Genomic DNA, 13829 nt, shown 5'->3' with positions numbered 1-13829 from the left:
TAAGCAGCAGAGGACCAATTACCTACAGTAGAGCAAGGAGGAAGATTAATTCACTACAAGAGGTAGTCACACAAAAAAGCACAGTAAAACCAAAAACACTCTGTTGCAAAAAAATCACAGTGGACAGCAAGTGCTGGTAAAAAGATGGAAAAAACAGGGTATTTGGTTGATACGTTTTTTGCAAAAAATGTATATTAAGCCGCTCTACCAAACGTCAAGGTATACCCGTATCAGAGCAGTCCTAGCTAATGTATGTAATCCCTATCTGATGTATTTAAAACCTGGTCATATGTACAATAACTGTATGAGCAGGATTCAGAAAAGGAATGTCCATGTGGACACGCTGGACAGAACGGCTCCTGTGCGCACAGCTCAAAAAAAAGAGGGGTGGAGGCCTCCCCAGTCTTGTGGACACAAGAAAACAATAATGTAAAACCAGAACACATGAGCTGCGCGCACAGTGAACAAGCCCGTAGAGACATGTTCACACCACCAAGAGACTTGAAAACACAAAAAAGCACAGTAAAACCAAAAACACTCTGTTGCAAAAAAATCACAGTAGTAGAGGTAGTCACAGTAGCGGACATCCAGACAATAGAGATCTCCAGACACATCTTGGAAACTTTTAAAAAAATGGCAGTGGTGGAATTTCTAAAATGATGGGATAGCAGCAGCACTTAGAGATTACAGACTCCACCAATGTGATCACAAGAAGTTTTTGTTTGGATTTACCCTGCTGATTGCTGTAAATTATCGACTACTTCTGCTAGAACACCCAACCATTGGAGAGAATGAGTTAATTTGCTAAGTAAATAATTAAGGCCCATCCAGTCTCTAGGGAAATATTTTACAGGTCTAGTACAGTGCTCTTAGAATTAACAGTAGAGGTCAAGAGGTATGTGTATAAATGTGCAGGTCTACAAATTTATTTAGAAAGTGCCTGTGCCGTCCAGAAGACCAGTATACACTTTTTGAATCCGTCATGTTTATGGCAATATTACTTTTGCTTGGAATGGTTTTTGAGATCTGTAGGAGTGATCAGACATGTCCTGGTGAGTACTTATTATATATTTATACATAGTTTTAGCTGACAGCAAGTGATAATGAGCAGTTCATCATTACTGCCTAGGATGTGTTCATCATTACTGCTTAGGCTGTGTTCATCATTACTCCTTAGGCTGTGTTCATCATTTCTCTTTAGGCTGTGTTCATCATTACTCCTTAGGCTGTGTTCATCATTACTCCTTAGGCTGTGTTCATCATTACTCCTTAGGCTGTGTTCATCATTACTCCTTAGGTTGTGTTCATCATTACTCCTTAGGCTGTGTTCATCATTACTCCTTAGGCTGTGTTCATCCTTACTCCTTAGGCTGTGTTCATCATTACTCATTAGGCTGTGTTCATCATTACTCCTTAGGCTGTGTTCATCCTTACTCCTTAGGCTGTGTTCATCCTTACTCCTTAGGCTGTGTTCATCATTACTCATTAGGCTGTGTTCATCATTACTCCTTAGGCTGTGTTCATCATTACTCCTTAGGCTGTGTTCATCATTTCTCTTTAGGCTGTGTTCATCATTACTCCTTAGGCTGTGTTCATCATTACTCCTTAGGCTGTGTTCATCATTACTCCTTAGGCTGTGTTCATCATTACTCCTTATGCTGTGTTCATCCTTACTCCTTAGGTTGTGTTCATCCTTACTCCTTAGGCTGTGTTCATCCTTACTCCTTAGGCTGTGTTCATCATTACTCATTAGGCTGTGTTCATCATTACTCCTTAGACTATGTTCATCATTACTCATTAGGCTGTGTTCATCATTACTCCTTAGACTATGTTCATCTTTACTCATTAGGCTGTGTTCATCATTACTCCTTAGGCTGTGTTCATCATTACTCCTTAGGCTGTGTTCATCATTTCTCTTTAGGCTGTGTTCATCATTACTCCTTAGACTATGTTCATCTTTACTCATTAGGCTGTGTTCATCATTACTCCTTAGGCTGTGTTCATCATTACTCCTTAGGCTGTGTTCGTCATTTCTCTTTAGGCTGTGTTCATCATTACTCCTTAGGCTGTGTTCATCATTACTCCTTAGGCTGTGTTCATCATTACTCCTTAGGCTGTGTTCATCATTTCTCTTTAGGCTGTGTTCATCATTACTCCTTAGGCTGTGTTCATCATTACTCCTTAGGCTGTGTTCATCATTACTCCATAGGCTGTGTTCATCATTACTCCTTAGGCTGTGTTCATCCTTACTCCTTAGGCTGTGTTCATCCTTACTCCTTAGGCTGTGTTCATCCTTACTCCTTAGGCTGTGTTCATCCTTACTCCTTAGGCTGTGTTCATCATTACTCATTAGGCTGTGTTCATCATTACTCATTAGGCTGTGTTCATCATTACTCCTTAGACTATGTTCATCATTACTCATTAGGCTGTGTTCATCATTACTCCTTAGACTGTGTTCATCTTTACACATTAGGCTGTGTTCATCATTACTCCTTAGGTTGTGTTCATCCTTACTCCTTAGGCTGTGTTCATCCTTACTCCTTAGGCTGTGTTCATCCTTACTCCTTAGGCTGTGTTCATCATTACTCTTTAGGCTGTGTTCATCATTACTCATTAGGCAGCGTTCATCATTACTCCTTATACAGTTGAGTGGTTCCTGGCCGTTGACTTGTATGGATGATTGGTCTTCATTTCATATTTATTTAAATGTTTATTACACGTTAGCATGGTTTCGTGTTACATTATACATTTATGTAACTTTTTTTTTACCGACAGAAGTGAAAATTTTAGGGATTGGGGATTCAGATAAACTGTCAATTCTTCGAGGCTGTCCTGGTCATCCTGGACTTCCAGGTCAAAAAGGAGATGTTGGGCCACCAGGAGAGAAAGGTTAGTACCAAGCGAATATTGATGAAAGTCTATGGGTTATACAGGTTAGCCCCAAGGAGAGGACTCACCATTGATGAAACCTATGCAGCTGCAGAGGGGCCCAGAGATCAGGGGGCCACTTCCACCTCCGAAACAGAAAGCAACTTTTGTCACTGACACAAAGGGGCTCATATACTGTTGTTGCAAAGGACCCTCTACTGCCTTTGTCCACCACTGATAGGTCCTATATTGTAGCCACCAGTAAGTATCTATAAAATATTGGTATTTGTTTGATAATGAATCAGTAAAAGCACTCAACCACATTTTCAATAACTGAACATATGTATCATAGAGGTAGCCATTGTGGGTTCTTTTGGGATTAAAGGGTAATTCCAAATTTGTCAACTTTTACTTTCATAGCAGAGGTCATAATTTGTTGATCCATGGGATTTCGAACACTGGGACCAAGGTCCTGAAAATAGAGCTCTGAAATGTCCTGTTAGAATGGAGCAATGACCACGCATGCATGTCACAGGTTCATTAATTGTTTATAGGACTTGCCAAGACAGCAGGGTACATCGCTATCTCCGTCCAGTCCCATAGAGAATGAAAAGCGTGCTGATACAAATGCGTGACCACCATTACATTCCAATGTGGGGGGCATTCAGAGCGCATTTCTTAGGAGCGGTGAGGGTCCTGGCAGTTGGACCCCCGCGATCAGCAGTTTATCAAGCAGAATGGTGCTGGTGGTGTCAAGTAGAAACTAAAAGAGGCCCTTGTTCTCCATGTACATCAGGCTATATTAATGTTATGCTATTTGTCTCCAGGACAAAAAGGATTTGCAGGTGGAGCAGGGAAGGTTGGACCTCCTGGCCAAAAGGGTTAGTAAAGAACTTGTGATAGTTGTAAGAACAAAAGTGTGAGTAATGCAATATGGAATTCAGAGAATCCTTCCTGTTTCGGTAACTTAGAGCATGACGTGGGTCACATTTTAATTCCACTGCTCAATTTTAAGAACTTCTCACCATGGATCCTCAATCTTGGTAATGGGGTTTTACCTAAGCATCAGATCACTTTGTTCTAAATTATGTGGCATTTTTGTAGAAGGCTATGTGAATAGCTGTTTGGTGTGGCTCATGGATAGCTGATGCAGCTCTTTACTATGAGGACTCCACTGCATCTCCACATATCTCAGTTTCCAACATAAAAAAATTGAGACATTGGAGACTGATTTCCATGCAGTATTGATCTGTTATACGTTGTCCGCAAAGAGGGGTTACAGTTCTGAAATAGTCCTCATGTACTCGTTGGGCACTATACAGCATCAGCACATGGCTCTGTTGAGTACATCATACAGCATCAGCACATGGCTCTGTTGAGTACATCATACAGCATCAGCACATGGCTTTGTTGAGTACATCATACAGCATCAGCACATGGCTCTGTAGAGTACATCATACAGCATCAGCACATGGCTCTGTTGAGTACATCATACAGTATCAGCACATGGCTCTGTTGAGTACATCATACAGCATCAGCACATGGCTCTGTAGAGTACATCATACAGCATCAGCACATGGCTCTGTTGATTACACCATACAGCATCAGCACATGGCTCTGTTGAGTACATCATACAGCATCAGCACATGGCTCTGTTGAGTACATCATACAGCATCAGCACATGGCTCTGTTGAGTACATCATACAGTATCAGCACATGGCTCTGTTGAGTACATCATACAGCATCAGCACATGGCTCTGTTGAGTACATCATACAGTATCAGCACATGGCTCTGTTGAGTACATCATACAGCATCAGCACATGGCTCTGTTGAGTACATCATACAGCATCAGCACATGGCTTTGTTGAGTACATCATACAGCATCAGCACATGGCTCTGTTGAGTACATCATACAGCATCAGCACATGGCTCTGTTGAGTACACCATACAGCATCAGCACATGGCTCTGTTGAGTACATCATACAGCATCAGCACATGGCTCTGTTGAGTACATCATACAGCATCAGCACATGGCTCTGTTGAGTACATCATACAGCATCAGCACATGGCTCTGTTGAGTACATCATACAGCATCAGCACATGGCTCTGTTGAGTACACCATACAGCATCAGCACATGGCTCTGTTGAGTACATCATACAGCATCAGCACATGGCTCTGTTGAGTACATCATACAGCATCAGCACATGGCTCTGTTGAGTACATCATACAGCATCAGCACATGGCTCTGTTGAGTACACCATACAGCATCAGCACATGGCTCTGTTGAGTACACCATACAGCATCAGCACATGGCTCTGTTGAGTACACCATACAGCATCAGCACATGGCTCTGTTGAGTACATCATACAGCATCAGCACATGGCTCTGTTGAGTACACCATACGGCATCAGCACATGGCTCTGTTGAGTACATCATACGGCATCAGCACATGGCTCTGTTGAGTACATCATACGGCATCAGCACATGGCTCTGTTGAGTACATCATACGGCATCAGCACATGGCTCTGTTGAGTACACCATACGGCATCAGCACATGGCTCTGTTGAGTACACCATACGGCATCAGCACATGGCTCTGTTGAGTACACCATACGGCATCAGCACATGGCTCTGTTGAGTACATCATACAGCATCAGCACATGGCTCTGTTGAGTACACCATACAGCATCAGCACATGGCTCTGTTGAGTACATCATACAGCATCAGCACATGGCTCTGTTGAGTACATCATACAGCATCAGCACATGGCTCTGTTGAGTACATCATACAGCATCAGCACATGGCTATGTTGAGTACACCATACGGCATCAGCACATGGCTCTGTTGAGTACACCATACGGCATCAGCACATGGCTCTGTTGAGTACATCATACAGCATCAGCACATGACTCTGTTGAGTACATCATACAGCATCAGCACATGGCTCTGTTGAGTACACCATACAGCATCAGCACATGGCTACGTTGAGTACATGATGCATTACAAAATGAGCCACCAGGAAAAAAAATGAGAAGGAAAAAGCAAAGAAACAGCATATCTATGAAGCCTGGGCAATTCTTTGACAAAATGATGACCCCATAGCTGCTGATACGGCTGCTGTAGAAGGCAATATCATGGACACAATCACAAAAAGAGGAAGGAAGAGTGTTGTGTAGCAATGGAACAAGAGGCTTTGATATTTCAATACATAGGTAACGTTTGGGCAATGTTGTAGTAGGTCTTGAAAAATCATGTAAACATGTACATGTCAATCCTCTAGACAGTCTACAACAAGTTTAGGAAAAGTATATTTTATGCTCTGGAAAATGGGCCCTGTGGGGGATGAAGTGACAACTGCCCTGATATATATTTTTCTTATAGGAGAGAAAGGAGAAAGTGGGATCAGTGAGCCAGTATACGGTAAGTTAGATGTCTCAACGAGAACTGAACTTCTACTCTCCCCCATCAGTCCAAAGTCTGTAATTTCCAAAATGCTAGTCCTCAAATTAAACAATTAATCAACTTGCATCAAGAAGAAAAAGAAAATTCTAAAATATAGTCTTTGAGAGGTTTTAGTAACAGGCAAGCTACCCTCGCCAGTGGATATGTCTATCCTTAGTCTTTCATAAGACTAAAAAGGATTGTCTGTTTTAGGTTTATCACTTGCAATTTGTGATGGAACCTCTCAGCAAGTGTGCAGTTCCTCTACAGCACACCCGCAGGGAAAATGAAGTATTACACATGTCCCAGAAAACTCATGGTTGCTTATGTGCATGGACTCGCAGGGTCCTCCTGAGTGCACTTTATAACTGTTCTCCATTTAGACCAACAGATAATGATTCATAGTTAACTTTATTATTATTATTATTATTATTTATTTATATAGCACCATGAATTCCTTGGTGCTGTACATGAGAAAGGGGTTACATACAGAGTTATAGATATCTTCTACAGTAAACAAATTTACAATAACAGACTGGTACAGAGGGGAGAGGACCCTGTCCTTGCGGACTTACATTCAGCACTTCCATCACTCAAAATGCCCTAAAGGGGTGTTTGAATGTGATTTTACTAGACACCTTTGAATTAATTTGTATTTATATGTCTCATAGCTGCCAGGAGCTGCAAAGAAGTACACAATCAGGGGTCAGTGTTCAGTGACTGGTACACGATATACCCAGATGGCAGCCAGCCTCTGAAGGTCCTGTGTGATATGGACACAGATGAAGGGGGATGGATTGTAAGTATTTACAGCGTCAGTGGAAGCCACAATCAGAAGATTTTTCTGGAAAGTCCAGATCCATTGCGAATGTATCGTCTCCTTTAATTGGGCTATTAAGGACTCAGTCAAACATGGATCCTAATGTCTAAAAGGAACAAAAGGGCCCTCTGCCATATAAGACGACAACAGTACAATAAATGGCTTATGATTCTCATGTACAGCACCATGGAATCAATGGTGCTATATAAATAAATAATAATAATAGGTGGTGACCCTGTTACAAGTTTTGCCCCAAGAACTTGAATTTACTCCACTCAATTGACGCCTTTGTAGTTCTCCTATAGGAGATTTTCTTTTTGGTGGGCAAGGACCCTTGTTTGTAAAAAAAAATTATAGCCTTCTAGTAGACTACATTGCCTTGACTAGATCTATTATAATCTATTATACAGTACAGACCAAAAGTTTGGACACACCTTCTCATTTAAAGATTTTTCAGTATTTTCATGACTATGAAAACTGTAAATTCACACTGAAGGCATCAAAACTATGAATTAACACATGTGGAATTATATACTTAACAAAAAAGTGTGAAACAACTGAAATTATGTCTTATATTCTAGGTTCTTTAAAGTAGCCACCTTTTGTTTTGATGACTGCTTTGTACACTCTTGGCATTCTCTTGATGAGCTTCAAGAGGTAGTCACCGGGAATGGTTTTCACTTCACAGGTGTGCCCTGTCAGGTTTAATAAGTGGGATTTCTTGCCTTATAAATGGGGTTGGGATCATCAGTTGTGTTGTGCAGAAGTCTGGTGGATACACAGCTGATAGTCCTACTGAATAGACTGTTAGAATTTGTATTATGGCAAGAAATAACCAGCTAAGTAAAGAAAAACGAGTGGCCATCATCACTTTAAGAAATGAAGGTCAGTCAGTCCGAAAAATTGGGAAAACTTTGAAAGTTTCCCCAAGTGCAGTGGCAAAAACCATCAAGCACTACAAAGAAACTGGCTCACATGAGGATTGCCCCTGGAAAGGAAGACCAAGAGTCACCTCTGCTTCTGAGGATAAGTTTATCCGAGTCACCAGCCTCAGAAATCGCAGGTTAACAGCAGCTCAGATTAGAGACCAGGTCAATGCCACACAGAGTTCTAGCAGCAGACACATCTCTACAACAACTGTTAAGAGGAGACTTTGTGCAGCAGGCCTTCATGGTAAAATAGCTGCTAGGAAACCACTGCTAAGGGCAACAAGCAGAAGAGACTTGTTTGGGCTAAAGAACAGAAGGAATGGACATTAGACCAGTGGCAATCTGTGCTTTGGTCAGATGAGTCCAAATTTCAGATCTTTGGTTCCAACCACAGTGTCTTTGTGCGACGCAGAAAAGGTGAACGGATGGACTCTACATGCCTGGTTCTCACCGTGAAGCATGGAGGAGGAGGTATGATGGTGTGGGGGTGCTTTGCTGGTGACACTGTTGGGGATTTATTCAAAATTGAAGGCACACTGAACCAGCATGGCTACTACAGCATCTAGCAGCGGCATGCTATTCCATCCGGTTTGCGTTTAGTTGGACCATCATTTATTTTTCAACAGGACAATTACCCCAAAAACACCTCCAGGCTGTGTAAGGGCTATTTGACCAAGAAGGAGAGTGATGGGGTGCTACGCCAGATGACCTGGCCTCCACAGTCACCAGACCTGAACCCAATCGAGATGGTTTGGGGTGAGCTGGACCGCAGAGTGAAGGCAAAAGGGCCAACAAGTGCTAAGCATCTCTGGGAACTCCTTCAAGATTGTTGGAAGACCATTCCCGGTGACTACCTCTTGAAACTCATCAAGAGAATGCCAAGAGTGTGCAAAGCAATCATCAAAGCAAAAGGTGGCTACTTTGAAGAACCTAGAATATAAGACATAACAAAAAAGTGTGAAACAACTGAAATTAAGTATATAATTCCACATGTGTTAATTCATAGTTTTGTTGCCTTCAGTTTGAATGTACAATTTTCATAGTTATGAAAGTACAGAAAAATCTTTAAATGAGAAGGTGTGTCCAAACTTTTTGTCTGTACTGTATGTCCGGAAACAGTAGTCCTGGCCAAATAATCTGGTCTTTTTCTTGCTTTAGGTCATACAAAGACGTTGGGATGGGTCGGTGGACTTCTTCCGTACCTGGGATGCTTATAAGAAAGGGTTTGGAAGTCGGCTGAATGAATTTTGGCTTGGGAATGAAAATATTCATCATGTAACCTCAACAGGTAACGAGAAACCTGTGGATCATCTCCTTATTGATTTGTCGACTCATACTGTGTATCCAAGGTTAAAAGGTCCATAAAGGTACCTTCACACTGAACAACTTAACAACGATATCGCTAGCGATCCGTGATGTTGCAGTGTCCTGGATAGCGATCTCGTTGTGTTTGAAACGCAGCAGCGATCTGGATCCTGCTGTGACATCGTTGGTCGGAGCAGAAAGGCCAGAACTTTATTTCGTCGCTGGATCTCCCGCAGACATCGCTGAATCGGCGTGTGTGACGCCAATTCAGCGATGTCTTCACTGGTAACCAGGGTAAACATCGGGTTACTAAGCGCAGGGCCGTGCTTAGTAACCCGATGTTTACCCTGGTTACCAGTGTAAATGTAAAAAAAAAAAACACTACATACTTACATTCCGGTGTCTGTCGCGTCCCCCGGCGTTCTGCTTCCCTGCACTGACTGTGAGCGCCGGCTGGCCGTAAAGCACAGCGATGACGTCACCGCTCTGCTTTACGGCCGGCGCTTACACAGTGCAGGGAAGCTGAACGCCGGGGGACGCGACAGACACCGGAATGTAAGTATGTAGTGTTTTTTTTTTTTTTTTTTACATTTACACTGGTAACCAGGGTAAACATCGGGTTACTAAGCGCGGTCATGCGCTTAGTAACCCGATGTTTACCCTGGTTACCTGGGGACTTCGGCATCGTTGGTCGCTGGAGAGCTGTCCGTGTGACAGCTCTCCAGCGACCACACAGCGACACTGCAGCGATCGGCATCGTTGTCTAGATCGCTGCAGCGTTGCTAAATGTGACGGTACCTTAAGTGGTTGATTATCGTTTGTCATGGACTAGTTGACCTTGTTTTTCTTTATTTGTTTTATTTATCATCTGCCCCTGAATCTAAGAAAAAAACTCTAAAGGTACCTTCACACATAACGATATTGTTAACGATATCGTTGCTATTTGTGACGTAGCAACGATATCGTTAATGAAATCGTTATGTGTGACAGCGACCAACGATCAGGCCCCTGCTGGGAGATCGTTGGTCGCTGAATAAAGTCCAGAACTTTATTTCGTCGCTGGACTCCCTGGAGACATCGCTGGATCGGCGTGTGTGACACCGATCCAGCGATGTCTTCACTGGTAACCAGGGTAAACATCGGGTAACTAAGCGCAGGGCCGCGCTTAGTAACCCGATGTTTACCCTGGTTACCATGCTAAAAGTAAAAAAAAACAAACAGTACATACTTACCTACAGCCGTCTGTCCTCCAGCGCTGTGCTCTGCACTCCTCCTGTACTGGCTGTGAGCCGGAAAGCAGAGCGGTGACGTCACCGCTCTGCTTTCCGGCTCACAGACAGTACAGGAGGAGAGCAGAGAAGCAGATCGCAGCGCTGGAGGACAGACGGCTGTAGGTAAGTATGTACTGTTTGTTTTTTTTTTACTTTTAGCATGGTAACCAGGGTAAACATCGGGTTACTAAGCGCGGCCCTGCGCTTAGTTACCCGATGTTTACCCTGGTTACCGGCATCGTTGGTCGCTGGAGAGCGGTCTGTGTGACAGCTCTCCAGCGACCAAACAGCGACGCTGCAGCGATTCGGATCGTTGTCGGTATCGCTGCAGCGTCGCTAAATGTGAAGGGGCCTTAAGTAAAAAAAGTTAGAGAAGAGTCTTGGTGGTCAACATCCAGCCAAAGTTGGACTCATTTTAAAACCACCTCACTATTCTGAAGATCCCTCACCACCTCTTGTAGGTCACATCTAAAAACTATGGAGGCCTAAGCATTCTATACAAATAATTTAGCTATTGCAGCAAAAGATATCACCTTCAACCCCCTCCTGTCATAAGACCAGGAATAGATGAGCTGACCTGAGTATAGGTTCCTATCCTTATGAAGACACCAGATCTCGGCTCCAGGTAACGTTACCTAGAATGGTTCACTTTTTATGGACTCCTCTATGTTTTCTGAATGGGTTTGGTATTGGACAAATTCTTCAATGCTTTGTGTTATTAGCCTCCAGTTTCTAAATTATCTTTCTCTATGAAGGAACATGGGAATTACGCATTGATCTACAAGATTTTGAAGGTAAAAAGGTGTTCGCCAAGTATGCAAGCTTCAAAGTTTTGGATGAATCTAAGAAATATGAGTTATTAATTGGAGCCTTTAAGGAAGGAACTGCAGGTATTAGGTTGAACAATTTAATAAAATGTTCACTTCACTTAAGTTGCCTACTCCTGGCCTAATGGATATTAAATTATTAGGTTGAACAATTTAATAAAATGTTCACTTCACTTAAGTTGCCTACTCCTGGCCTAATGGATATTGATCAGGTGCGCACCAAAGAAATAAACATATAACAACACACAGTCATATGTAAACTCTCCATGATCAATCTATGGCCCAGCTGCAAGGGAAAAAGAGACTTTATTCAGGCAAGACACAGATTTATATATCCCCTGTAAGGGGGCTCGGTTAGCTCTAAAATGGGAGTGATCGGATGCATTCCATTGGTTAGTGGGTTGGGCAATGAGCAAGTCCATGGGTGGATCCATGAGGTCATCAGGGTGGGTTGGTCCATGAGGTCATCAAGGTGGGCGTCACTGTGGGTGGATCCATGAGGTCACCAGGGTGGGCGTCATCTTGGATACCAGCCAGGCAGCCAAATGGCTCTCTGATACAGGAAATGGCAGCCATCTTTAGTGTCTTACTTTCATCTAAAAAAACTTATGTAAGATCAAACAATACACGTTATGGGTCGCTTCTCTCAATCTCTTATGTCTTGGGGTTAATTAAGTATTTGATCTTATGGCTCTCCTCAACACAGGTGAGAAGCAATTTGGCCAAAATGTCCTTTTTGAAAGTTGGTTTAACTCCATGTAAAACTGGACTTTCCAAAGGAACTGTAGTATTAATAAACTGGCGGGTTGAAAATTGTACTGTAGGTGTGATGCGCTAAGCGAAGGAAAAGCCCTTCTGTCCTGAGGCCAGGTGGGACATTTTGACCTTTGCTATGGAGTCCTCACACTTTTATGTAGGTCATTGCTTCTATAAAGATGATCGTTTAGTATATGACAAGCCGTTCTAATATTTGACATGTCCGTCTTTACAATTTTGCAGGAGATTCCATCGGAGGTCTAAGCAACATCAAGTTTAGTACTAAAGATGAGGACAACGACATTTACGAGGGTAGTTGTTCCCTACTCTATAAAGGAGGCTGGTGGTATAGCAACTGTCACGGGGCAAACCTCAATGGATTATACCACCTAGGAGCACACACTTCTTATGGGGATGGCATCAACTGGTTTACTGGAAAAGGGCATAACTACTCATACAAGCATGTGGAAATGAAGATTCGGGAGGTTTAGAAAAAGACAGATGCGTGAGCATGGCAATAGTGTGAACTTACCAAAATTTGGATATACTTCTTGTCTCGATTGATACCAAAATACAATGCTTGGGTACATATGATGGACATATTGCTGGAAGTTAAAGCATACTCAGCAATTATTTAAAGTCCACAATGGGGATATTTAAGCCTCACCTGTGGGACTCCGGCACATGCACTGACAAGCGGTGGACACGGCACTGACAAGCTCCGGACGGCAACAGCTCTCAGCCCACCCCATGAGCAGGGCACCGGTACCCCAGTGACTCTAACCATACCCACTGGACATATGCACAAAGCGACACGCAATTTTACTCTAAGTACGTAACTGAAGAAGGTTGAATAAGACCGAAACGTTTTGTTGGTACTACGCAATATATTTTTAAAGCCACACGCATTTAAGTTAAGTGCCAGGTTCTTTTATATTCACCTGTGGGAATGTCCCCAAAGTGTGCGGCAATATCAGGATATTTGGCAGGTAGGGTAAGGTTTGGCTGGTTTAGGTTGAGTGCATTGGTTGTAGCCATACTGGGTGGCTTGTTAGCACTTAGTCCTCCCCTTCCACAGCTAATCATTGTATATATAGCCGTATAGGTTTGGTTCAAGAGGTGAGAACAGAGGATAAAAGTCGACATATTGAGACCCAGTGAAAAAGCATTGCCCGAAGCCGCCAATTAATTACCAATGATACCACATGCCACCATTTTTAATGCTAGCATACATTTGATATAGTATGTAAATGAATAAATCTACATAATAAATCTATATAATTTCTAGATTTTCACTAACCTGTTTCATTTTTATAATAAGTTGAGTTATAGTCTTTTTTTCTAGAGTTTCTTTTCACTTTTCTATCACTATTGACTGAATTAATATTTGGTTATCCTCCACCCATTATGTGTCATTGATGGTGGATTAAAGGACTTTTACTGCAATATAATCTGGGTCATGAGATCATGATGTAGTTTCTGGGCCAAATCTCTACCTGGGCACAGGCTTACCAAGTGTCATCTACACTGCTAGGATCTTCTTATGATAGGACCATGTACGACACATGACTGTGGTGGTCAGTGATTGGTAAGTGATGTACGTGATCACGT

The 13829-nt window shown here is 42.6% G+C and overlaps 1 protein-coding gene across 2 annotated transcripts; it reads left to right on the top strand.

The window, feature by feature from the left end:
- The first annotated feature begins 937 nt into the window (after positions 1-937).
- LOC138662549 (ficolin-2-like) lies at positions 938-13503 on the top strand. Of its 2 annotated transcripts, XM_069748323.1 has the most exons (8): positions 938-1052; positions 2776-2889; positions 3696-3749; positions 6251-6289; positions 6982-7109; positions 9218-9347; positions 11391-11525; positions 12462-13503. In XM_069748323.1, exons 1-8 carry the CDS (start codon positions 983-985, stop codon positions 12707-12709), a joined length of 918 nt encoding a protein of 305 aa, XP_069604424.1. In that variant the 5' UTR covers positions 938-982; the 3' UTR covers positions 12710-13503. The 2 variants fall into 2 exon arrangements, with proteins under 2 accessions (XP_069604424.1, XP_069604425.1); XM_069748324.1 differs by lacking the exon at positions 11391-11525.
- The last annotated feature ends 326 nt before the right edge of the window (positions 13504-13829 follow it).

This window comes from Ranitomeya imitator, chromosome 2 (assembly GCF_032444005.1).
Source record: "Ranitomeya imitator isolate aRanImi1 chromosome 2, aRanImi1.pri, whole genome shotgun sequence".
In the NCBI taxonomy this organism is placed as follows: Eukaryota; Metazoa; Chordata; class Amphibia; order Anura; family Dendrobatidae; genus Ranitomeya; species Ranitomeya imitator.
Note: the sequence above shows the minus strand (reverse complement) of the source record. Positions and strands in the feature narration are given on the sequence as shown.

Coding starts and splice junctions, on each gene's coding strand:
- LOC138662549 (XM_069748323.1), top strand. CDS start 983: ATGTTTATGGCAATATTACTTTTGCTTGGAATGGTTTTTGAGATCTGT. Junction 3,750..6,250: donor TGGACCTCCTGGCCAAAAGG/GTTAGTAAAGAA, acceptor TTTTTCTTATAG/GAGAGAAAGGAGAAAGTGGG. Junction 6,290..6,981: donor GATCAGTGAGCCAGTATACG/GTAAGTTAGATG, acceptor TATGTCTCATAG/CTGCCAGGAGCTGCAAAGAA.